This window comes from Odocoileus virginianus, chromosome 26, assembly GCF_023699985.2.
Source record: "Odocoileus virginianus isolate 20LAN1187 ecotype Illinois chromosome 26, Ovbor_1.2, whole genome shotgun sequence".
Lineage (NCBI taxonomy): Eukaryota > Metazoa > Chordata > Mammalia > Artiodactyla > Cervidae > Odocoileus > Odocoileus virginianus.
Genome location: NC_069699.1, coordinates 14,405,414 through 14,429,147, shown reverse-complemented (window position 1 = coordinate 14,429,147; position 23,734 = coordinate 14,405,414). Strand labels below are relative to the sequence as shown.

General features: G+C 38.4%; 1 protein-coding gene across 1 annotated transcript in view; it reads right to left on the bottom strand.

Annotated features, from left to right (window-relative positions):
• The window catches only part of KIF15 (kinesin family member 15), a 53,717-nt gene that overhangs the window by 12,266 nt on the left and 17,717 nt on the right, over positions 1–23,734 (bottom strand). Inside the window, exons 6-26 of the mRNA XM_020887546.2 lie at positions 23,502–23,599; positions 22,046–22,225; positions 20,424–20,633; positions 18,571–18,696; positions 18,110–18,232; positions 15,336–15,459; positions 14,711–14,787; positions 14,276–14,485; positions 13,142–13,319; positions 11,513–11,654; positions 10,632–10,773; positions 9,733–9,930; positions 8,781–8,888; positions 8,411–8,516; positions 7,243–7,408; positions 4,832–4,982; positions 4,586–4,671; positions 3,539–3,608; positions 3,061–3,147; positions 2,364–2,468; positions 1,210–1,332 (exon numbers count right to left, since the gene is read on the bottom strand). Coding sequence (XP_020743205.2) covers positions 1,210–1,332; positions 2,364–2,468; positions 3,061–3,147; positions 3,539–3,608; positions 4,586–4,671; positions 4,832–4,982; positions 7,243–7,408; positions 8,411–8,516; positions 8,781–8,888; positions 9,733–9,930; positions 10,632–10,773; positions 11,513–11,654; positions 13,142–13,319; positions 14,276–14,485; positions 14,711–14,787; positions 15,336–15,459; positions 18,110–18,232; positions 18,571–18,696; positions 20,424–20,633; positions 22,046–22,225; positions 23,502–23,599 — 2,810 coding nt within the window. The remainder of the gene's footprint in view (positions 1–1,209; positions 1,333–2,363; positions 2,469–3,060; positions 3,148–3,538; positions 3,609–4,585; positions 4,672–4,831; positions 4,983–7,242; positions 7,409–8,410; positions 8,517–8,780; positions 8,889–9,732; positions 9,931–10,631; positions 10,774–11,512; positions 11,655–13,141; positions 13,320–14,275; positions 14,486–14,710; positions 14,788–15,335; positions 15,460–18,109; positions 18,233–18,570; positions 18,697–20,423; positions 20,634–22,045; positions 22,226–23,501; positions 23,600–23,734) is intronic.

Below are 23,734 nucleotides of genomic sequence, written 5' to 3'. Positions count from 1 at the left end.
TGTAGCCCGCCAGGCTCCTCTGGTGATTCTCCAGGCAAGAATACCAGAGTGGGGTGCCATGTCCCCCTCCAGATCTAGATTATTACTTTATGCTAAATTTCTAGCTGTGCAAATTTGAAGCACATGTTAAAAAATTTAAGGCTACGTGTTATTACCAGATCACCTCCCAAAAGGCTGAACTTAAACTTCACCAAAAGTTCAAGTAATCCTCTTTCTCTGCACATCTTCAAGTCTTAATATGCACCAGTTAGAACACCAAAAAATAATTCTTATTTCAATTTGCATTTTGCTGACTTCAGAGCAGTTCCTGGGTCACTATAGTTCTCCTTTGGGAAACTACTCCACCTAAGCTCTTGCATCTCTAGCCATTCACAACTAACTATTCCCCTTGATGGGGATCCTCCACAAATATTCACAACCGCCATGCTTCCCTCCCTCACAAAGTCCTATACAAATACTATCTCCTGGAAGCTCTTAGGAATTCTCCAGGCATAACTGCTTCCTTTTCTGGACTCCCAAGTCTTTTATTACCTCATAACACATCTACCTCTTAAGCTAGACTGCATGCTTCATGGTAAATAACTGTGTTTAAATCATTCTTCTATTCCCAAATACAAAACAAGTATAGATTGTATGACAGGAGGGTTCAATAAATACTCGTTGAATTTGTTTCACGGGTAGCAAGAAAACTATTTGTAAAGCAAATGCAAAGCGGTATACATAGTGGGCTCCCATCAAGGTATATAGGACTAGCCAAAAATATTTCTGGAAGGATACACAAGGATATTGCTTTAAATATTTTGAAAGTTGAACCAAATGACATTTTTTTAAAAATACATTTACATCAACAACAAAACAAAATCTGTTTTAGCTAAAATACAAGAAGCCATTGTGGGGTTAATCAGCCCTTTCTTTGCTCCCTGTTGCTGCCACTACATCCAAGTAAGTGTAATTTCCACTCTGCTTCCTTTTCAGAAGAGGATCAGTTACAAGAACTTAACATGGTGTTAGCACAAATGAAGAAGATAAATCAACTAAACAAAATATAACAAGCTTAGTATTATCTACCAATTGTATAACTACCTTAGGGAAAACGGTCCTAATTATGACTTACTCCTTTTAAAAAGTTTTATATTTATTCATGAATATACGCATAAACATACTGACAACTAAAAAAAGCAAAAAGAGTCATGATGTGTTAACATTTACCTCTATGTCTTCAGAGAGTATTCTCAGTCTCAGGGCTTCTTTGAGATCCAGAATGTCCGCTTCCTGTCTGTTAATCAAGGCTTTGCTCTCTTCTTTGTCAGCCAAAGCAGAGTTGTATTTGCCCTACAGAAAAGAAGATTGTGATACAAGATCTGTCTGCCTTATTATCAGTTTATTTTTACAGTAATAATACTCTAGTAACTGAAGAATGAGTCTGAGTTCTAAGATGTTGACCAGATTAACATAAATTAGTTTAATAACTACTTGTTGAATGAAGGAATGGAACAGTAAATGTATGAATTGCAAAAGAGAAGTGGAAAAGTCCTGCAGGTATCAGTAAAAATACTCTGGTTTTGTCATCTTTATCAGAAATCAGTATGGAGCGCAACAAGCTCCCTTTGGAGCAGAGGAGTGAGGAACATTAACAAAAAAACTTTACCTTGACCCAAGGCATGGAGGAAGCATCACCATTTATATGCAGGAAGATTAAGTATTTACTTTAGGAAATTATAAAGTCCAATAATAGAAAAACAAACTCATTTTTTAAATCACTGACATTTCTGCACATCACTAAAATATGCTATTAATTTTTTTAAGCAATTAAGGAACACCACATATCCTTAACCATCAGAGACAACAGCCAATCTGTTTCTGATCTGGTCTGGATCAGCAATTCCCTAATGTGCAGAGAGTGTACTCTCTCCAGGTCAGTGAGGTCTGAAAAATACTACAAGTGATCTTGCCTTCCTGAGAAGCACACAGCATGTCAACATACTAAAGGTTCTGCAGATACCCAAGCATGCTGAGCTTTCACCAATACATATTTCCAAACCTGGGTGAACACAGAACCTTGATTTTGTGTGAAGCATCTGTTAACCTGTTGAGTCTGTGAACTGTGTCTTGTGCTCAATTTTATTTTATTATTATTTTTTTCCATTTATTTTTATTAGTTGGAGGCTAATTACTTTACATCATTACAGTAGTTTTTGTCATACTTGAAATGAATTAGCCATGGATTTACATGTATTCCCCATCCCGGTCCCCCCTCCCACCTCCCTCTCCACCCGATCCCTCTGGGTCTTCCCAGTGCACCAGGCCCGAGCACTTGTCTCATCTGTGCTCAATTTTAATATCTTGTTGGCGAAAGAACTTACGTTGATGTCCTCCAGTTCTTGCCTCAGCGTATCTATGGTTTCTGTTTTCTCAGAGACTGAGGTTCTTAGCTCCTGGATCTGACTCATGAGGTCAGTTACAACTTCCTGACAAGGACAGAAAGGTATCTTCATATCAAGTGACAGCAAAGAGATCATTCTTTAATGATAAATAGTTTACCTTTCCAAAGGACAACAGAAGTCATTTTTATTTTAGCAGAATATCATGTATCACATTACATTATTAATATCATCACATGATATTATCAATTTATATTTTAATGCTTTTCTAATATTTTCATCATTTCCATTGGTTTTATGAATGAATAAGAGCTAGACATAAAAGGAATGTATATCTAATTATATGTTCAGGCATACATATTCTAGTTAAAGCCAACACCAGGGATTTGAATATTCATATCAGGGGACTGACAATCAATGGGAAAGGTTGCATTAATGGCATCTTAATTAAAGGGGGTAGGGATGTGTTTTAGAAACACTGCAGTTGTGATTTAACAGTTGGCACTTCAAGTTATGAGGAAAGTTAACTTAAAAGACCTCATTCTCCAGGAACTTTGGAAGATGAGCACAGCCTAAATACATACAGAAATGCTGGCTACCCTTGGGAGCAGGAAGCCACAATGTGAAGGGAGCATTTATAAGGAATACACAGGGGGCTATAACCTCAACCTCTACCTACCTTGTCAGCATCTCTAGACTTCTCCAGAGAACTGATTAGTTTTTCAGTAGCACACAAACTCTCTTCTAGTTTCTGTACTTTTGCCATCTATGGGGGGAAATTAATATTTTTAGAAAGAGAATTAAATTACACAAAGTTAACCATGCATATATATTAAAAAAAACAACAACAAAAAAAGGAGTTGAAATCTGCTTTTTGTATTAAACAGTGTACACTAAGGTGTAATATTTGAAAACAAAAAGTTGAGCCAAAAGACAATGATTTTGTGGTCTTCATCAGGAAACCACCAACAAATTAATATTACAGTCATCTGGGGGTTAGAAAAACAAGAGCTGAAAATAATACAACCAACTCCATCTTTTTATTACCAATATTCAATATCTGAAACCTGGAACAGCTTTTATAACAAACTTATTTAGATATCAGGAATAAAAGTTACAAACTTCAAATTTCATAGTTAAGAGTACAGGATATTCACCTGCTGCTCACACTTGGCCTTCTCTTTCTGTTTCTCCTGACGTACAGCTTCAAGTACTTCCAAGATTTCTCTGGAAAAGAATTATCTTTTAGTCATGACTCATTCAATGGAAACAGGAACTGAGTCCATTCAGGAAAAAGACATTCAATGCAACTGAACTTCCTACACAGTGTTAGGAATTGCACTGCACTAGGATCAGAAATTTGAACTAGTTTCTTCAGTAGTTATTTAACGAGGACCCAGTTTGTGCCAGGACAGTTTATTTTTCTCCAGAGTACTTAGGACTCCCTAACATAACATGAAGCATTTATTTATCACCTATCTCTCATTTAAACCTCCTAAGGGTGGGGATATTTTGTTCATTGTCTTATCTCTAAATGTCCTGGCATTTACTAGAATAGTGCCTGGCTTGCTGGCTATCACTAAGCATCTGAACGAAAGACTAAATGTTAACTGTCTTTCCCAAATAGATAAAGTCGCTACTGTATACCAGGAACTAGAAGAGAATCTGTCTCATAGTAAGAACTTTGTAAGTATCTGCTGAATAAACAAACACAAATTCTTCTTACTAGAGTAATTATCCTACTGTTGGCTGAAACGAAGAGACTGAGAGAGATCACCAAGGAGAAGGGCTCTGAGAGAGGGAGGAAAGACAACAGCATTCATATTAAGGACCAGAAGAATAAAGGGACAGAGAGAGAAAGAACAGTAGAAAAGAGCAGAAATCGTTTCTACTGGTTTATAGTAGAAATAAACCAGTTCCCATCTTCCAATAATAAATACCATGATTTATTTACAGAAGGTCCCAAGTTCTGATCACCACCAATTGCTGTTCATTTAAAAAATACTGTAGACAGTTATTAAATGTTTTGAAAAATTAAGTTTCTCTACATAGCTATTTATACCAAAGAATCTGATATTAATTTCGAAATTAAAAAAAAAAAATAACCTAACAGGCTATAGCAATAAAAAAAAAAGGGCCCCACAAGATAAAGAATGTAGTAAATGATATTCTAGTCAACCATGGGAAAGATAAATAGCACTCACTTAGAACTGTTTTCTTTATCTTCTTCAAACTGTAATAATAATTTGTTATTGCGTTCTTTTTCTGCCTCAAAAAGCTCCATCAAATTCTAAAAAACAATGTTATATTAGATTTTAACGCGTAGTCAACAAACACACGAATACCTTTCAGGTGGTAGCCACAATGGGCCACTACACAAGTCAGGAAGAGGTCAAATAGTCACACATCCAGCACAAATTCATCAATAACCAGTACCTTTCTTAACTTACATTCAGATCAGATTTCAGAGTTTCATTTTCTTTTTTGCAGTTTTGGAGGCTTTTTGAAAGTTGGTCAATTTCAAACTTCATTACTTCTTGTAAGTTGTCATAGGAATCCTGTAGGCAGGTTTTGCTCTCAAGCAGCTTTTCATTTTCTAGTCTTTATCAGGAAAACATTTTTACAAATGTAAATAGAGACGTTAAATGTAGTTCTGCTCGCCATTTATCCGCAGTTCACTGATCCCATTTACAGACCATTCCCAACTTACAGAAGCCTGACCATAATAATAAAGCTTCTCACAGACTTGTGTGAAATGGTCATGATGTACAAACATTAGTGTGAAGAGGATGGAGAAGACAGGGTGAGTGTGTCAGCCTGCAGCCACCTATTTCCTCATTCTTTCTCCCATGGAGTCAACCAGATACGCTTAATTGATTGGTAATTTCGGGTGATGAGACTCATTTAGGGAGGTCCAGACCTAACCCCTTTGTAAGCCAAAGACTGGCCACTGACTTAATTTTGTTGCTAGCTCAACTCTATTCACTCAGCACATATTCTCCAACTCCAGGAAGACTTTTCAAGATGGCAAATGTGGCTTGGTCCTGAACAAGAGAATAAATTCCTTCAGGAGAGAACTATTATTTTAAGTCACACGATTATTATTTACTGCTTTTTAGGTTTTCGCCCTCTTATTCTGCTTCACAACATACTGTGCAGTTGTGCTGTTTCCCTCTGAGGTCTCAACAACCTGTGAGAGCCATGATGGCGTTTACACAGCTCAGTAAGTGACGTACTCAATGCACAACACATTGACTGCAAAAAGACCACACAAAATTCACTGGCGACAGAGCCAAGATAAGATTTTGTGATTTAGATGTTCAAAACAAATGCCAGGTCTAAGAAAAAGGAACAGTGCACCAGTGTTGATAAATGGCCACTGATCACCAGCCTTGGTGCTGGCGGATGGTGCAGGGGAGCGGAGGCTGCGCTAACTCAGCACAGGGTCCCCCTGCACTAAAGGATGGCTGCCAGGCAAGAAAGTGGGCCCAGAGCCACCCACTTGTTGGATTTTTAGATATTTATAGGAAAGATCTCAATTTTTAAAATGTTACGCTTTTAATTTTTTTAAAGTCACACTGGGGAACTTTCCTGGTGGCCCAGTGGTTTGGACTCCGAGCTGCAATCCTTGGTTGCACATGCCATGCAGCGTGACCAAAAAATTTAAAAAAAAAAAAAAAAAGAAAGAAAGAAAGAAAAAATTAAAAAAACAGACCACACTGGTCAGGTCCAACAAAAACATGTCTATGGATGATTTGGCCTGCAGGCCTCAAGTTTCTGTCCTCTATTTTTAATTCCTTATTGTATATTCAGAAACCACTCAAGCATTACAAATTTTAGTTTTTGCAAAGTCTATAAAAATTCAATTCAAGGTTGTCTCTTAGTAGCCTTTCTAGAGTGAGGAGTCACACTCATATCACACTCAGAGTATCATGATCAAAATGTCCACTATTAAATTACTGGCATACTCAGGAAGTAGCATCAAAACCATAGGATAGCTTTAAGTTATATTTTACAAAAGGCTGAAAGTAGTAAGAAAAAAACCAGTGGAAACAAGCAGTTTACATCTTTAAGATTACTTTGTTTCAAGATGACCAGCACTTGACTAACCAGCCAGCCTCTGGCGTTCCGGCGGACAACTACTGATCTGGTCTACCTTGTACTGTCCAGGAAGGGCACACCCTTCCCTCTCGAGAGGGAACAGGCACATCACCCAGGCTGGGCCAACCCTTGGTAAATGACTGACCCAAAAGTAAGCAGGTGACTCCAGCAAGAATAACCGCAATTTTCTCTGGGATTGATATATGGCAATTGGGAGACACTATTTCTTTGCAGGGATTGTTACACCAGAAGACAGAAGATGGAGCTGTCTGAGGCAGTCTGTTTCCTGTCAAAAAGAGGAAGGTTCTCAACAGCAGAAGAGAATGAGGACAATACACAGAGGGAAACAGAGCACGGAAGGAGGGAGGAAGAGAGGAAGATAAGCTTGGCAGGGGTGGTGGGGAGAGAAGGGAGTGCATACTGACAGTATTGTTTGAGACTCAATCTAGTCTGTCCCTAAAACCAAAATCACCTCTGGGGCTTCCCAGTATCAATAAATTACCCTTTTTCCCCCCTGTGGCCCCACATGCTGGGCCCCACCTGCAACAGATTGCTCAGTCTTAGTTCCCTGACCAGGTGTCAATCCTGGGCCCTCGGCAATGAAAGCAGAGTCCTAACCACTGGACAGCCAGGGAAGTCCCAATAAATTACCCCTGAATCTTTTAAACTAGCCTGAGTTGGGTAAACAGCACTTGTGCTTTAAGTAGCCCTAGGTGACAAGCCAATCAGGCAACTTGAAAGCAGAACAGAGCAACTCTACCTGACATGATCCAGTTGAAGCTGGACCTGCATGTGTCTTTCGGAAAGGCTGCTGAGTTCTTTCTCCTGACTCTCTCTGAATAAACTGTACTCCACTTTCACCGAAGAGAGCTCCTTGTCTGCAGAATGAAGAACGACTCGCAGGTCATGTACCTCACTTTTCAAAACTAAAACAAAGAAACACAAAATAAATCTTAACAGGCTTTTTGTCACATGCGTTTTTACACAATAGGCAAATAAATTTGATAGGTACCCTTCACACAATCAGCAAAAACAAGCTGAAGAGACCATTTTGAGTGTAAAAATGTTGAACCACTGAGGGAGAGGTATCCAGGAACACTGAGGTTTCTATTTTCTTCCTCTCCCTCACCCATGGACTTTGGTATGTTGTTGTTTTAGTTGCTAAGTTGTGTCCAACTCTTTTGCGACCCCATGGACTGTAGACGGCCAGGCTCCTCTGTCCATGGAATTCTCCAGGCAAGAATACTGCAGTGGGTTGCCATTTCCTTCTTCAGGGGATCTTCCTGACCCAGGGAGCGAACCTGCATCACCTGCATTGGCAGGTGGACTCTTTACCACTGAGCCACCAGGAAAGCCCGAATTTTGATATATTCCTACCCCAAAAAAAGTTAGTATCTGACCCTCACATGTAGGTCATTTGATTTTTCTACATTTCTCCTGTAGAATCTGCATCAAAATTCTTAATATAAGAAAAAACGCAAGAGATTTTAAAACTGGGCAACTTTTTAATAGATCAAACAAAAGAGAATGGCTCTTTTTTTGTCTTAGTACACTACTGTAAATACTTTGATAAAAGGAGACATAAACTGGAAAAACTGGGAATTAAATGACATTCCCATATCTACAAATATATACAAATTTATAATTTATGCTTTTTTTGTCATTACTAAAATTCTTAAAACATTCATCATATGCATTTAAGACGCTGCATTTTCAAAGTGGTCTTAAAACTTCAAGTGAACAGTTGTATCATTGTTTTGAGAGCAGTCTTGGAGAAAATGACCCTTTATATTACTATTACTCATCTAGTCCCATTTAAAACAAACAGGACCAACCAACTGAAAACAGACACACCACTAAGCCATATCAGTAAAAAGTTAACTGAATTACAGCATTTAGATTAGGAAGCTCCCAGTGTTCAGACTCACAGTCATTCTTGGTCTGTGTGTCTTGAAGCTGCTTTTCAAGGACGTTCAACTGAGAGAGATGCTCCAGCTGCTGTTTGGTCCAATCAGTTCTTTCTGATGAGAAAAGCTTTGGGAAAGAGACCAATTTACTGGAAGAGGAATACTGATAAGCTAAAACACACACCAAATATCACTTTGTTTCTGTTTTTCAAATGCAATTTTAAATTCAGACTAGGGGTGTGAGTCTCCTTATCAGAGGAGTCGCTGAAATAACAAAGTAAGGGAATACAACTCAAATAGATTGTGACCCAAGCTTCCTAAGTCACTTCCTTCCTGACAGGTTCTTACTTTGAGGTTCAGACATTTTCTGAGGTCATGCTTGCAATCTCACCTCCTGCATCTGAGTAGAATGATGTTCCAGTTTGTCAATCTGCTGCTGAAGCTTTACATTTTTATGCTCTTCTTCATCCAACCTGACTTGAAGGGCACTCATTTGTTCCTGCAACACAAGAACTTCAGGGATCAAAAATTCTTTTAATGAACATCTCAAACATTCCACCATTTCTCCTGCATTAAAAAATACACAACGCAAAACCTCATATGGACAAAGGTATCAAAAGCCAGTATGGAGCCAAAAAACAGACTATACTGATGATTTCTCATGGTTCAGAATTATACTCGTGGCCTGTCAAAGTCGGTAATTTGAAGCACAAAGGAAAGAAGCGATTAAACTAAAATCAAAGACTAAATCAGAGCCATCTTAAAAAAAATAAATAAATCAGAGCCATCTTAAGACTTCTTTGATGCTTCCTCAGGCCTATATCGAGTGACCTCACCAGAAAGGCCTCCATGTCTGTGAAAGGTAAACTTTCAGAACTTGCGGTGATGTAGCTTCAAGTTTTACTAGACAGTAGAAAAACTTGTACAAAAAATAAATCACTGAATTTTGAGGTAAACAAACTTCATGCATTATTTCAAATATACAGAAAGCTGTCTAAAATTTGAACTATCATAAGATTCTTTCCAACTATTTCGTCTTCTTTAGCATATATAACAGTCTGTCTTACAAATCAGTCCTGGAACTAGAAGCTAGAGGCAAACTGGTCTTTTTATACACAAGAGAACCAAACCCCAAGGAGAGCGGAAAGTGACTTGCTAAATGCTGCCAGGTGGATTAAAAGAACAAGAGTAGGCTGATTTCTAACCCAAGAACCTTACATCCTTAAAAAGATATGATTTTGATACTAAACAGGTTCAAACACTGCAGATTATTACCAAGAGTTAAAATGATAATGAAAATTTATTGAGGTGAAAGTCTATTTCTTCCTAAAACTGAGCATTACCTGTACCATTCTCAGCTCTTCGGAAATGGCTTCAAAAGCTTGCTCACTCATCTCAGGAGGCACTGGCTCATTTAAGATATCATTATCCAAGTTGCTAGAATTCTGGGTTTGCACAGAGCCAAAGCTCTCCGGTTCAGGGCTGAACTTCGGTAGTGGTCGAGACCAAAGTTGATAAGTCTTGGTTGGTGTTGTTATGATCTGCAGCAAAAAATGATTAGGAAAACAACATTGGCACACATGAAAAGATTAACTTATTTAGTAAGTGTGTGAATAGAGGATAAAATTACAATTCTATTCATCATGAGAAAAGAAAAAGTATCCTTGAAAGCCAGCACAGAAGAAAGGCCCATGTGGAAACAAATTTATCAATTCAAAGCAGTCTCAGGCAAAACTGTCATAAGTCTTTAAAAATAAAACTTGATAAGTCAATACAAAAACTTTATACAAAAAAATAAATGTGCAATAAGTCACTATTAAAAAGAACAATTTCGGAAGACTTCCCTGGTCAATATAAAAATAAAAGGGTATGGTCATTAAAGCAATGCATCATTATCATGTGAACAGTCAGAACACTGGAAGAAAATACAAAGTCCAGAAATAGAACAATTTATATATGGAAAGTTCAAATTAGCGAGAAAAGTAAGGTTGATTTTTAAAAAAGGTAAACCCAGAGGTCATGCCACTTAAAAATAAAATAGCAGGGACATCCCTGGTAGTACAGTGGCTAAAGGTCAGCCCTCTCAATGCAAGGGGCCCAGGTTCATTTCCTGCTCGGGGAACTAGATCCCACATGCCGCAACTAAGAGTTTGAATGCTGCAGCTAACACCTAGCACAGCAAATAAGTAAATATTAAAAAAGAAAAATTAGACACCACCAATTTAAGCTTCAGATTACCTACCTTCAGTGTTTCAGCATGAATTTTAGTCAGTTGAGAAACTTCTTGCCGCTTGCAGACTTTTGTTGCTTCCAAAAGGTTTTCAAGATTAAGGTTCGCTTTTTGCAAGGACTGAATCTCTGATTCTAATTCCACCTGCCTTTTTCTAATAGATAAGATAAAATGGAGTATTTCAGGTAATAAGTAATGTCATACATTTGTAGAGTAGTTCATACTCTCACATAACTTTATAATCATCCCTTTAATCAGAGACTCTGGCAGATTATTACCCTCATTTTCCAATTGGGTGAGGTTACAGTTCAGAGATTGATGACTGTTTAAAGTATTCAACTAGCAAATGGTATGCTCCAAATCAAAAGCCCAAATAATTCAACAATTCTATGTGATACATTATTTTTAAAACAAATGTTTCTTTATCTTTTAGAATAGGATTAATCTTAGTTACATATAACATGAAGGTGGTTTATGTTTTCTTTTAAACAGTATATCAAGAATACTAACAAAACTGTAATTTCTAAAAATAGCAACATAATTCATAACAGCAATGATTTAAGTTTTATGATCAGATAAAAAATTCACAAATAAGTTTAACAGATACTCATCTCAATAGGTATATCCCTCAAAAGATTTGTATCATCTAGTTTACTAAATATATTATTAAAGACTAAAAGTTTAGGTCAATTGTACCTCAGTTTTTAAAAAATGAGTGAAGAAAAAGAAAAGAGCAAGATGCAAGCCCTTTTGCTTCATGTCAAAACAAGTTAGCAGCTACATTAGAATATTTAAGGTAAATGCTCAACTAAAATCCTAAACATGCTAAACACTAGACAAACCAACGTTAAAGGATATTGAAATAGTAAGTAGAATGTGTATTTATACTTTACCTGGTTAGTTCTTTGAATTCTTCATACTCTTGCTTTGAATTATTCAGCTCTGTGTGAACTTGTAGGAGTTGTGCTTTTAACTTCTCAGTGTTTGCTAACGAACACGGCTCTTTCAGAGCTTTAGGGGAGAATCCCTGCTGACCTGATAATAAGGACACAATCTGGTCTTTGAAGGACAGAAAATCACAGAATACAATTTCTAAGTTCTCTGCCAAGTATAAATTTTGAAGCACAAGGAGGAAAAATGAGAAATCATTGGAAAACGAATCCTAAAATACAAGAGTCTGTAACTCAAGAGGAGACATAAGACACAACAGAGTGTGTTGAAGAGTATTAAAAGTTGTTTTTGTGAAGTTGTGAAGCAACAGGATGAAGGGGTATATTTAAAGCAACACTTTTTCCATTAAGAGAAAGGAACAAATAATGACTGAAGTATAACACCCACACTGCTGGATAGAGAAGTATCTCCAGTTGAATTGTGCATGAATTAGTGTCAACAGTCAATGAATTTTTAGCAAAGAAGATAAACAGCAAAGGCAGCCGGTTCAAAGAACTTGGTATCATCTACCAGGTAGAAAATACTAATTTTTAGGAATTCCTTAGATGACTGAATTTGTTGAAGAGAGTGCCACTGAGTTTCAGTATGGGAAAATACCACATAAAAATTGTTCAGAGAATGATGTTTAGAAGATAGTGAGGTCCAGAAATAACCACTAGTATTTCTGGATGATAGTAAATTAAGGTACTACTGAGGCCAAAATGGCCAATGAAATATACAGCACTGTAGGTTATATAATACAAAAAAAACCTGATTTTAACTTTGCATCTAAAATCATGGTCTCTCTATAAGCCATACTCCAGGAATTTTTATTCTTTTGTTAATTCATAACAGAATGGAAAAAGGCTTGGAAAAGGAAATTTAAAAAACATTTCTTTATCATTGCAGTATAAAAAAATTAGAAGTATCTTCATTTCAACTATATTCATTTCAACCTAAAAAGAAACAAGGACCGAAACAAGAGTATGATAAAAGGCCACGAAAATACTCAAAGAATGGAGCAAATACGGACAGTCACCAAATCCCATAGCATTAACACTAATAGCTGCCAAGCCTATAAGTTAGATTAGTACTAACTAAACCACTTTTCAGAGAGTAACAGTAAACTTAAAGAACTACTATATAATTAACAGAACAGACAGTGGCAAGATGACCTGCAAATAAGACATCAGGACCAAAAACTGAGCTGGCTGGACCATGAGCCTGACCACTCTGACCAATCTCTCACACCAAATAGTTGTTCACCAGGGGGATAAACATCTCAGCTCTAGTCATTCAGACTGTCATTAGTTAAGCACTTTTCAAATACTTAACACAGGAAAATTCCACTTACACAGGAAAACTCCATTTAATAAAAATGTAAAGTATCAAGATCTGCAAGACAGAGATATACGGGTAATCCCTTGCTCATAGGTATGTATTCGCCTACATGAAGAATAAGTATGTATATAGGAAATTTGCACACCAAGTCTGGAGGCTAAAGTGAAAACCCTCAGGGCAACACCACATCAAGGTCCTTATAAACAATCTTCCTGCGCCTAGAAGATATGTTTACAACAATCATGTCTTACTTTTGTCATTTTTCTCTGTTTCAAATACTTCGAAGAAGGCTTTTTCCAGGATTGCAATGGTCTGGGCATCCATTTCATGGGCTCTTTTCACAGGCTCTAACAGTCTCAGTCTTCTGTTCTCCTCCCTGAGGGAATGATTTTCCATAGCATATTTTGCCACTCTGGGGTGGTGCTCTATCTGTGACATGGAAGAATTAGAGATATATATTTACAAACGTGACCATTTTAGAGAACAAGTTTTCGTGAAAACCAGCAGAAAACACCGTGGCCACCACAGGCACTAGAGAGCACCTCAGTTTTTACGATCAGACTGAACATGTGCATATCCTACAACTCTCAAGTCTACGTTTGGGTCTGAAAATTTGAAACTTCTCCATCTACTCTTGAAACTCACCCAGGCACCTTCGATGTAAGCATACGGGGTGTACCCTGTGGCAGACTCTTCATGCAAAGGAGACTGCTTCAGTTAACACGCTGAAAATAATAAGAAAATTCTCCACTGACTACAGTGGAATGCCTCTCAAGATATATTAAATGAAAAGGGCGAGGCACAGAAAAGTGTATATGGTCAGCTGTCTTTTGTGCACAAAAAGGAATAAAAGCCAAAATATCTGTACTGGTTTGAAAATGCATAAAAACCTCTTGAAAAACGTATACTCTGATAAGAGATTATCTTTGTTTCTTAATGATGTGCCTGGTGTCAACTATTCATCCTCCCAGGGAAAAGGAAAAACAACAAAACTTCGATGAGCTCAACTGCAGACTGACTCTGATAAGCCCAACCGCCCCCTGGAAGGAACTGTACCCGGCCTGCCGGGGCTGAGCGCCATAGCAGCAACATCACAACTTCCTCCCTCTTCCCTTCAGGTTTTACTATTTTAGAAAACTGGGGTGTGCGTGTGTGCCCACGCATATAGTGGGGTGGGGGGTGTTTAAATTCTGTAATGATACTGTCAGTTCAATTCATTTAAAACACTTTCTCTTGCATTACAAGAATGTGCTGACCAGTCTGGTGACTGATTTATACTTGTCCTGAATCTCTTTTATTTATTTATTTATTTTTTAATTTTTTTAATTTATTTTTTTTTACTGAATCTCTTTTATTTAGAGTTACTGTGAATGTCATGTACTCACTTGTTCTCGCAGAGTTTGAATCTCATCCCTCAATTCCGACAGCAAACGGTCCTGCTCCTCAGGCAGAAAACTTCCCCGGGATTCCCTGTGGAGCTTTTCCAGACGCATTATTTGATCCTCTCGGAATTTCACAATCATTTTATTCGACTGAATGAATTTTTCTTTTTTGAGGGTGAGATCTTCCAATTGCGTAACTTTTTCTACCAGAGACTTAAGAAGTTCAAAATTTGATTAGACATAAAAAAATAACTGGGCTTCCCTAAATTTTCACAAACCAAGCAACAAACACTAACTTCACATTTAATTGCAAAGTCAAAGTTAAGTGTTTCAGTCTTCCTTTGTTTTACTGACTTTTGCCATTTATTTCACTCAGAAAAGTTCCATACAGTGAAAGCCTAAAATATCTTGAATCCCTTTTACAGTAAAATTTCATACCTTCTTTTCCTGTTCAGATTTCTTAAAGAATAACATTGCCTCTCGGAAATACTTGATGTAGTTAGTCTCATCTTTGTCTGTAATGGGTCCAGTAAAAAAGAAAAGGAAACAGGAAAAATGTTTTATCTCTCAAGTTTTAAGAATAAGCAGTGAGCTGGAATAGCCTTGATGGACTGCTCTCTATTACTCTAAAAGAATCAGACTCTCATCACCACATGATGAATTTCAAATTAACTCGGTCTACAAATTAGCTATTCTCTAAAGAAAAGTAAGTCTCTGATATCCAATTCAGTAAACATAGAAAGATTACAAATGACAGAATCAGGACGTGGATCTGAGTGAGATTTACTAGTATCTCTTTTTTTTAGCACTCATTAGATTAGGGATGCATTTTCAAAATTACTTCTACACTCCCTTCCCATCACATCTCACAGAACTCAGCACCTGCGGTAACTGTGACTTCAGTACCTGTGGTAACCATGTCTGGTTTCTACGCAGGTGAAATGAATAGGAACTGATACTCGTGGGAAATCTGGAGAGCTAACAGTACTGTGCCTGTCATCAGAGGGCTCTCACATTACATCCACACCGAGGTTCAGCTTAAAGGACACTGAGCTCATCTTACCTACGGTGTGCAAGCTTTCTGGTAACATCTGCCCTGAGGTAAGCTGGGCCAGTTGCTCTTTGAGTCTCTTCACTTCAGCTTGGAGCTGGGTCACGTTTCCTTGTGTGTCTTCATTTACCACTGCCTGTTCAAGAATTTTTTTTTTTAAACCATTAAAAGAATGCTTTTTGAGTCATATAGTCTTGTGTTTATATTTGTTTGTATGGTTTGGAGTGATGAAGACCAAACAGATTGACACTTACATCTCACCAAGAGTCTGAAAGCTTCCAGAATTGGTGTGCTGGAGGGGATGGGAGGCTTCTTTTCCCTGTGCCATCACCCTAGAACCAGAGACTCTTTCCCTCCCCTCCCTATGCCCCACTAAACAGTAAACAGGTCTCTAATCTGTTTACGAGCCCTGGGCCCTGCTGGGCTGCTTCACTCCTGAAGTGAAGTGAAAGTGAAAGTCAATCAGTTGGGTATGACCCTTTGAGACCCCATGGACTATATATATATATATATATATATATAGTCCATGGAATTCTCTAGGCCAGAATACTGGAATGGGTAGCCTTTCCCTTCTCCCGGGGATCTTCCCAACTCAGGGACTGAACCCAGGTCTCCCACACTGCAGGCAGATTCTTCACCAGCTGAGCCACAAGGGAAGCCCAAGAATACTGGAGTGGGGAGCCTATCCCTTCTCCAGGGGATCTTCCCAACCCAGGGATCTTCCCAACCCAGGGATCGAACCATGGTCTCCTGCATTGCAGGCAGATTCTTTACCAACTGAGCTATCAGGGAATCCCGGATCACTCCTGGGGTCAGCGTATATTCACCTAAAACCGCTTCTTCCTGTGACTGACAGCCCCACCCCGTGAAGAAGGGCAAACACCTTCCTGAGTGTCACCGCCCCCTGTCTTTGCTCACTAAAGAGGGGTGAGGAACTGCAGGGCTGGCCTGAGCTCCCCTGGCTCCACCCTCTCCAGAGAAATTCAACCCTGTGTCTTCCTAACAGCCCTCATAGAAGGCAGAGGTGGTCTGCCAACTCCATTTGTGTTCTATTATCACAGTAAATGCTCTTTCAAAGAAATGTCTTCTATTAGATGACTTCTAAGGAGCTCAAAGTCTCACAAAACCCACACGGTGTTAACAAGACTCGAGCTAACGAGGACTTCGCTGGTGGTCCAGTGGCTAAGACTCAGTGCTCCCAATGCAGCGGGCCTGGGTTCTCTCCCTGATGAGGGAACTAGATCCCACACACCACAACTAAGACTTGGCAGAGCCAAAAAAAATTTTTTAATAGTAATAATAATAAAAAAAGCCAAGAGCTGAGTACCAACCAAATCAAATACCAATACTCCAGAGTGAGGGGGAAATCTCTGACAGCCCGAAGCTCCCCATGTTCCTCTCTTAGGCTGCGTCTGCCCACTGGGAAGGACCGTTCACTCTAAGCCCCCAGTATCTGAGTCGCTTCCCCCTGGGAAGCTGCAGCAGAGGCCTCACCACTGAGAGTGACTAGTATAAGGTTCCGAGTTTTCTTCTTTCATATGTTAAGAAGTCATTTCCAGTTGGTTCTGCTTCTTAAGGACAGCCTCATCACAAGGCACTCCTATACACTATGACATCACAATCTCACATTGGTGATGTCATAATTCTAATTATCCCTGCAGCTTTCCATTTTCCAAAAACTTTTAATAAGTCCCAAGAGATAGGGTCAGGAAATGCTAATGATTTCTCCTCCATGTATTACAGATATCCCACAAAGAGATCATAATCCAATAAAATGAATGAATAACCAGACCCATACTCTTCTGACTTATCCAGTGGAAGAGGCATCATGAACCTCTTTACTTTTACCATGATGAGATCATCAGGAGTCTATTTTGTGGGGTAAGAATGACCACTGTCTCCTTTGAAAGAGAGAGGAAGTTAATTTGCCAATATATACATTTTGATTCTTATGTTTAGAACCAAAGAGACCTCCAACCAACCTCTCCAAAACAGGTGGGGAACTCCTTGGTCTTTCGACAGTCTGCACCAGGGGTTAGCCAAGTGCTGCTTGACCACAGCCGTGCTCATGTGTTTACCCAGCATCTACAGCTGCTTTCTTACTAAAAAAGCAGAGATGAGTAGTTGGGGCAGAGACCATACAATCCACAGTTCAAGAAGCTGGAACTATTTATCACTTAGACCCTTTACATGAAAACTTTTTGGACCACTGATATAAAAGAATATCAAATAAACTTTTTTTTTCTCTCTCTTTTTGGCCATGCTGTGCAGCATGTGGGACCTTAGTTCCCAGACCAGGTATCAAACCCATATCCCCTGTGGTGGAAGCAGAGTCTTAACCACTGGACTGCCAGGGAAGTCCCAAACTTCTGGTATAGAAATAAAAACAAGGAATCCCTGGAGTTACAGACAACTTGAAAGACAAAGTTTGTCAAGGTCATCAAAATTATTTTCATAGTGGATCCTCTAACCCTCAGCACCCAGCTCTGCTAGCATGGTTTAGGAACATAAATTTAGTCTCCAGCCCAATTACAAAGGAAAAACTTTCCCTTCCCTTAAGAAAAAAACAGGCCAAACAATAATGACCATAAGACCTAATCTAGGTCTCAAATTACATGATCTATACAGAAGGCTAGGAAAGATGAAAACAGAAACCTTGCTTACAGTTAGGCTTTCACAACAGAGAAATAAATAAAAGCTAATGTTAATTTCAGGGCAATTACAAAAGCGAAATACTGCAAGCTTCAATATTTTTTAAATTTACTTCAATATACTCAGTATTTTACCTTATTTTTAATCAGCTTGGCTCTTTGAGCAAAATTAAGCGTTGATAGGGTTTCACCAAAACACCTAGATCCAGGATGAACATTTGCAATTATGACTGTTTTAGCATTACCTCCAAGGGAATCCTGTTTAATGATATAAACGGTACACATTTCAGGGGAGAAACCAAAAGATATGGCATAAACGAACCTGCCCATGAAACATAAACAGACTCACAGACATGGAGAACAGACTTGTTCTGTTGCCAAAGGGGAGGGAGGTGGGGGAGGGAAGGACTGGGAATTTGGCATTAGCAGATGTAAAGTATTATACATAGGATGGATAAAAAACAAGATTCTATTATATAACACAGGCAACTATATTCAATACCCTGTGATAAGCCATAAAGCAGAACATAAAAAAATAGAATGTCATAGTGAGCATAACCAAAAAAGGGGCTCAGGAACCCAGTGATCTACTTTACCCGGAGTAAGAAGGTAAGTTTGGAGTCTCTGTAGCAAATATGTCTCTGTTTTCCATTACCCACATCGACAAGCGCAGTAATCACCTGGCCTAGGCAGCTCAAGGATCGGTTTATGTTACCTGCTTCCTACGGTGTTAGGGAAAAAGAACAAAAATTGAGGTGCATTGATTTCTTTTTAGTATTTTGAATTAAAATATACCTAGCAGGGTGGTAAGTTTGAATGCAAAGGCAAAACAGGGACAACCTTAGTTAAGGGTAAGTAACTTTTCAGCAAAAAGATGTCCTCAACTGTCCCCTAACCTTTTCCTATTGAGGCACACACTGCAATTCTAATACTATTCAAATTCAAACACAAAAATCACTGAAGGAAAAAAATACTGTTACCAACTCATGATTGTAATAGCTTTCAACTGACCTATAGGCAGGGATAAAATCAAGAAGAGAACAGAGGAAAACACGTTAAAGTAGTAAATTATAGGCATATTTTTCAAGCCTTTTATGTTAAAATGTTTGTTACATTATAAAGGTATGGTAACTAACATCCCACTCCCATGTCCCACGAAGCTCTTAATGAACATATTATAGATAAGAGAACATTCATTCTAATTCTGTAAATTAGAATTTACATTTATCAAATGTAAATTAGAATTTACGTTTATTATATGTAAACATAAAATTTCTTTAAAAGAGTAGTTTAGGGAGAAAAATGTTTGGGTTAAACCTTTTACTTTAGGCAGCGTATTTTTGATAACTGAGTCTGCAGAGATGGGAGTATAGAAAAAAGAGAGGAGAAATGGAAATTATTAAGCAAGATGCACTGAGTTCAGAGCCACTGTTACCATCCTTAAAAGTGGTTTAGGGGCACAGTTGTGAACACGGTCTGTGGGCTGGACTATTCCTTGAATCTCAGCTCAACTCAATCACTTGCCCCTGGAAAATTTACTTTTGTTTCTTCAAAATGGAAAGGATAATAGTATCACATCCTAGAATTCTTAGGAAGGTTAAATAGTTTTATATGAAGCATTTCAAATAGACCCAGCATTTATCCTATTATGAACACATGCTATTTTTCTTTGCTTTATGTCACCACAGAAACACAAATGTGAGACAGCCTGAAGTTGTCTGAGAGCTCACGAGGCTCAAGTCCTCACTTTCAAGGTAAACAGCACACTCTCCTCACCATTTCTGAGACTTCACTATCTGCACCCACACATCCTAACACGGAGAACCCACACATTCTGTTGACAGTACATGTTACAATACACATGCATGTGTGCTCAGTCGCTTCAGTGGTGTCCAACTCTGAGACTGTATGGACCGTAACCTGCCAGGCTCCTCAATCCAATGGGATTCTCCAGGCAAGAATACTGGAGTGGGTTGCTGTACCCTCCTGCAGGGGATCTTCCCTGACCCAGGGATTGAACCCACATCTGCACTGCAGGCAGATTCTTTAACCAGTGAACCACCCAGGAAGACCACAATACGTATATACATTAGTAATTCGTATTACTGAGACCCTCTGCTAATGCCTTAGCCGAGAATGAAGTCCTTAACCCTTAACTCAAGAACGACTTCTTTCCCACGCTTCCCCCAAGTAAGGGGCATGTCATATCCTTCCTCTGAACCCTGCTACCACTCATACCATCGGCCCTTTCGGGTGATAGTGAATTCAAATACTCTTTCTCCTGACACTTGTCATATCCCCTGTGTGTTTACTGTCCCTACACTACAACAAAATTTCCATACCTTTAGGATAGAACCAATTTCTTAATGCTTTGTAGCCATCAAAATACTGAGCTTGGTGTTGACTTCTAATTCTCAATTTGAATTGAAGACCGTGATTCCAATCTTACCTTTAATCTCATGCCTTCTGCATGGGTGTCCTTTTGCCTTTCAGATCCTGCCAAATCCACCAGATTGAGAAGGGAGGTCCGTATATTCACAGTTTCATGGCTTTTCTCCATTGATTCTATTGTAATTGTAAAGACTGCATGAGACCTAGAGGATTCTCTATTCATTGATGTCGATGCGACACGTCTGTTTCTCCACCCTCCAGACAACACCTAGGCAAAAGGAAAATACACGATCACAACTTCCACGTTTTCACAGCACCTACAAACATCAGCAGGAAATCTGTAAAGGGTGGTGCGAGGCTACTGGTCTACTGAGGAATATACGCAAGTACGCAAGCTAATTTTCCTTTCCCTTTCCTTTTTTGTTTCTTCTGTAGGTCATGAGACCGAACAAGCAGGAAATCAGAAGCCATAGGATCTAGAATGGGTTTTGCCATTTCTCTATTTGTATTAATGCAAGTCATAAAATCTGTCTAAACCCTTTTCTTAACCAAAACTATGAGAAGTCAGATAAAGTAAATCTCAAAATTACCTTCAAACCCAAAGCTTTGTCAGTCCTTTTGGTCTACATAGTATTTGTTTTCACTTCCTATTCCCTATGGCAGGCAGGCTACATGCTTCAGATAGCAGGCTTTAAAATCAGATGAATACCAGCTCAACCGCTGTCTCTACCATCTACCAGTTGTGTGGTGTGGGGCCAAGTGACGTTTCCGAGGCTCAGTCCCATATGTGTAAAATGGGAATACGGGTACCTCCCTCACAGTGCAGAACGTCTCAACTGTAATACGCACGCTAACCACTTGGCCCCATTAAAATTCAGATTCTGACTCAGTAGACGTGGACTGAGATCCTGCATTTCTAACAAGCTCCTAGGTGACACTGATAGTATGAGAACTACATTTTTGAGTGGCAAGGTCATAATATGTATTGGATAAATAAAGGAATTAGTAGCTTACCTCAAAAAGCAGATAAAAAATTAAATGAAATAATGTATACAAAGAAGTTAGTATAGGCTTCAGCACATATACTCAATGAATAGAGCTGTTATAACCCTATTAAGCAGTCACGACATAAAAATGAAATTGTTTATATCTTTTGTTTTTTGGTTAATAATTCATGCTTCCTTTTCATAACACCAAATACTGTATATTAAATATTAGATAAATAATGACATTTACACAGTTGCAAAGAGAAAGCGCAATCCTCACTCAAACATGAGACAAATTTCAAAATACTATTAGCTTAAAAAAAGTGTGGGACTTCCCTGGGGGTCCAGTGGTTAAGACTCTGCACTCCCAATGTAAGGGGCCCAGGTTCAATCCTTGGTCAGGGAACTAGATTCTGCATGCCACAACTAAGACCCGGTGCAGACAGATAGAAGATAGTGAATGAATGGAATGAACAATACCAAACTAACCCAAAATCAAGGGGTCAAATGTCTATTTTAACAAAGGGGAAATTTATAAAATATGATCATACTTTTTTTCTTTCCTTCTCATGAACATCCTGGCTATGGCTTTATAAAATATCTTTAGTAACACAAGTCTTTCTTTTTTTGAGGTCAAGGCGCTCTTCATAGCATACTATGTTGTCTACAGATCAAATCATTCAAAGCAGGGTACCTGATAGGCTTCAGCTGCTGAGGTCACCACCTGTTCTACCGCACCAACAACAAAGACCCCCTTCTTAATATGCTCCCTTATGTATAGTCCAGCTGATGCAGAGTCCAGTAAGTCATAGATGTGCTCATTGTAGATCTCAATAAATGAACACTTACAAAGAAAACTCTTTCCAGCTCCAGCCTGTAAAAGAGAAGTCTGGTTTAGTAATATTGTTTTCATGAGTTCATCCCAACCTTTCACAAGCACTCATCTTTCACTCACTACACAACATATAAATTTCCTACAATATTATCCTTTACACAATATAAGATACTTAAAAGTCAGTTTAAAAACATAGGTTACTAGTTTCAACACATCATAACAGTTTTAAGCAGCATCAAACGGTGGTCCCAGGAGCCCTGATGTTTCCAACAGTACCTCAGAACCAAGACAGGGAAGTAGGACTTGAGCATGACAAATGAGCAATTCCATTTTTTGCTTAACTGAGGTATAATTGATATAGAGCATTACACTAGTTTCAGGCATACAGCATAATGATTTGATATATGTATATACTGCAAAATGATCATAAGTCTAGTTAACATCCATCACCATAGTTACATAATTTTTTTTTCCTTGTGATGAAAATAGCAATTCCATTTTCACCTGTCATATACTGGACTTCCTTATAAGTGTATCTGAATCAAGTGTTATATTTTTCAAATGACAGAAAATAAGGCATTTTAAAAGCCTCTTACAAAAAATAAACAAAAAGCCCTGCTATAGGATTTTTAACCACAGAAATGCATGTCACTAAATCTATTTCACTGGCACGTAATATGCTTGTCTAAAGGCAATGGTAACAGATAGTTTCTGCAAAGGAGTTAAGTGGTAACCCAATGTTATTTATCAGTCTCCCTGGCACATAGGTAATAGAACACAGAACACTAATGGCTCTTAAGCCTGGAATTCACTAAGGTAACGACGCACAATGAAGAGAATGGCCCAATCTGGGAGCCAATGCAAAATGGAAGCCCACATAGCCAGGACATCGGAGCCACACCAAGTGTGAAGCAAGATCATGGTCAGATGGTAGTGGGTAAAGGAGGTAAAGACGGCCCATTAGTACTGTCAGCCTGGGTGCAGATAGGTGATATGGCTTCATGAATCTGTTTTCCTCAGTTAAGATTTTCTTTACACTTTCCCTTTTGTAAAATCTGAGCGTCTAAGAAGCACCACTTTCTACTTTGTTTTAATGTCAGGTCAAGGATGATGTCGTTTTATAGACTAAAAATCTTTAGAAGTAGAAAACTCAGAATCCTTAATTTTACCTTGAGAACTGAAGGATTTTTTATACCACTCTAGCCTATCCACCTGTAGATGACCAATTATACCCCCCCACTTATCATGAACTATTAGTAGTTAACTACTCAAAAGTAGATATTGCAATTCCTTTTATTTTTACAATAAGTTTTACCTTCTCTTTTTCACGTTCAATTAAGGAAAACAAATATTCAAAACTTCGAGGGATTACTCCTCTCAGATTATGAGAAAAATTATCAGATTCAGATGGTCCTAGAGAAAAATATAAAAAATACAGATATGTAACTGCTCGTTTTTATTCTGTAACAGGAGTCCTTCAAAATGGCAACAGTGAAAGACAATTTAACAGAAAAGACACATTGTATAATCAGTTTCTTCTGGGCTTCC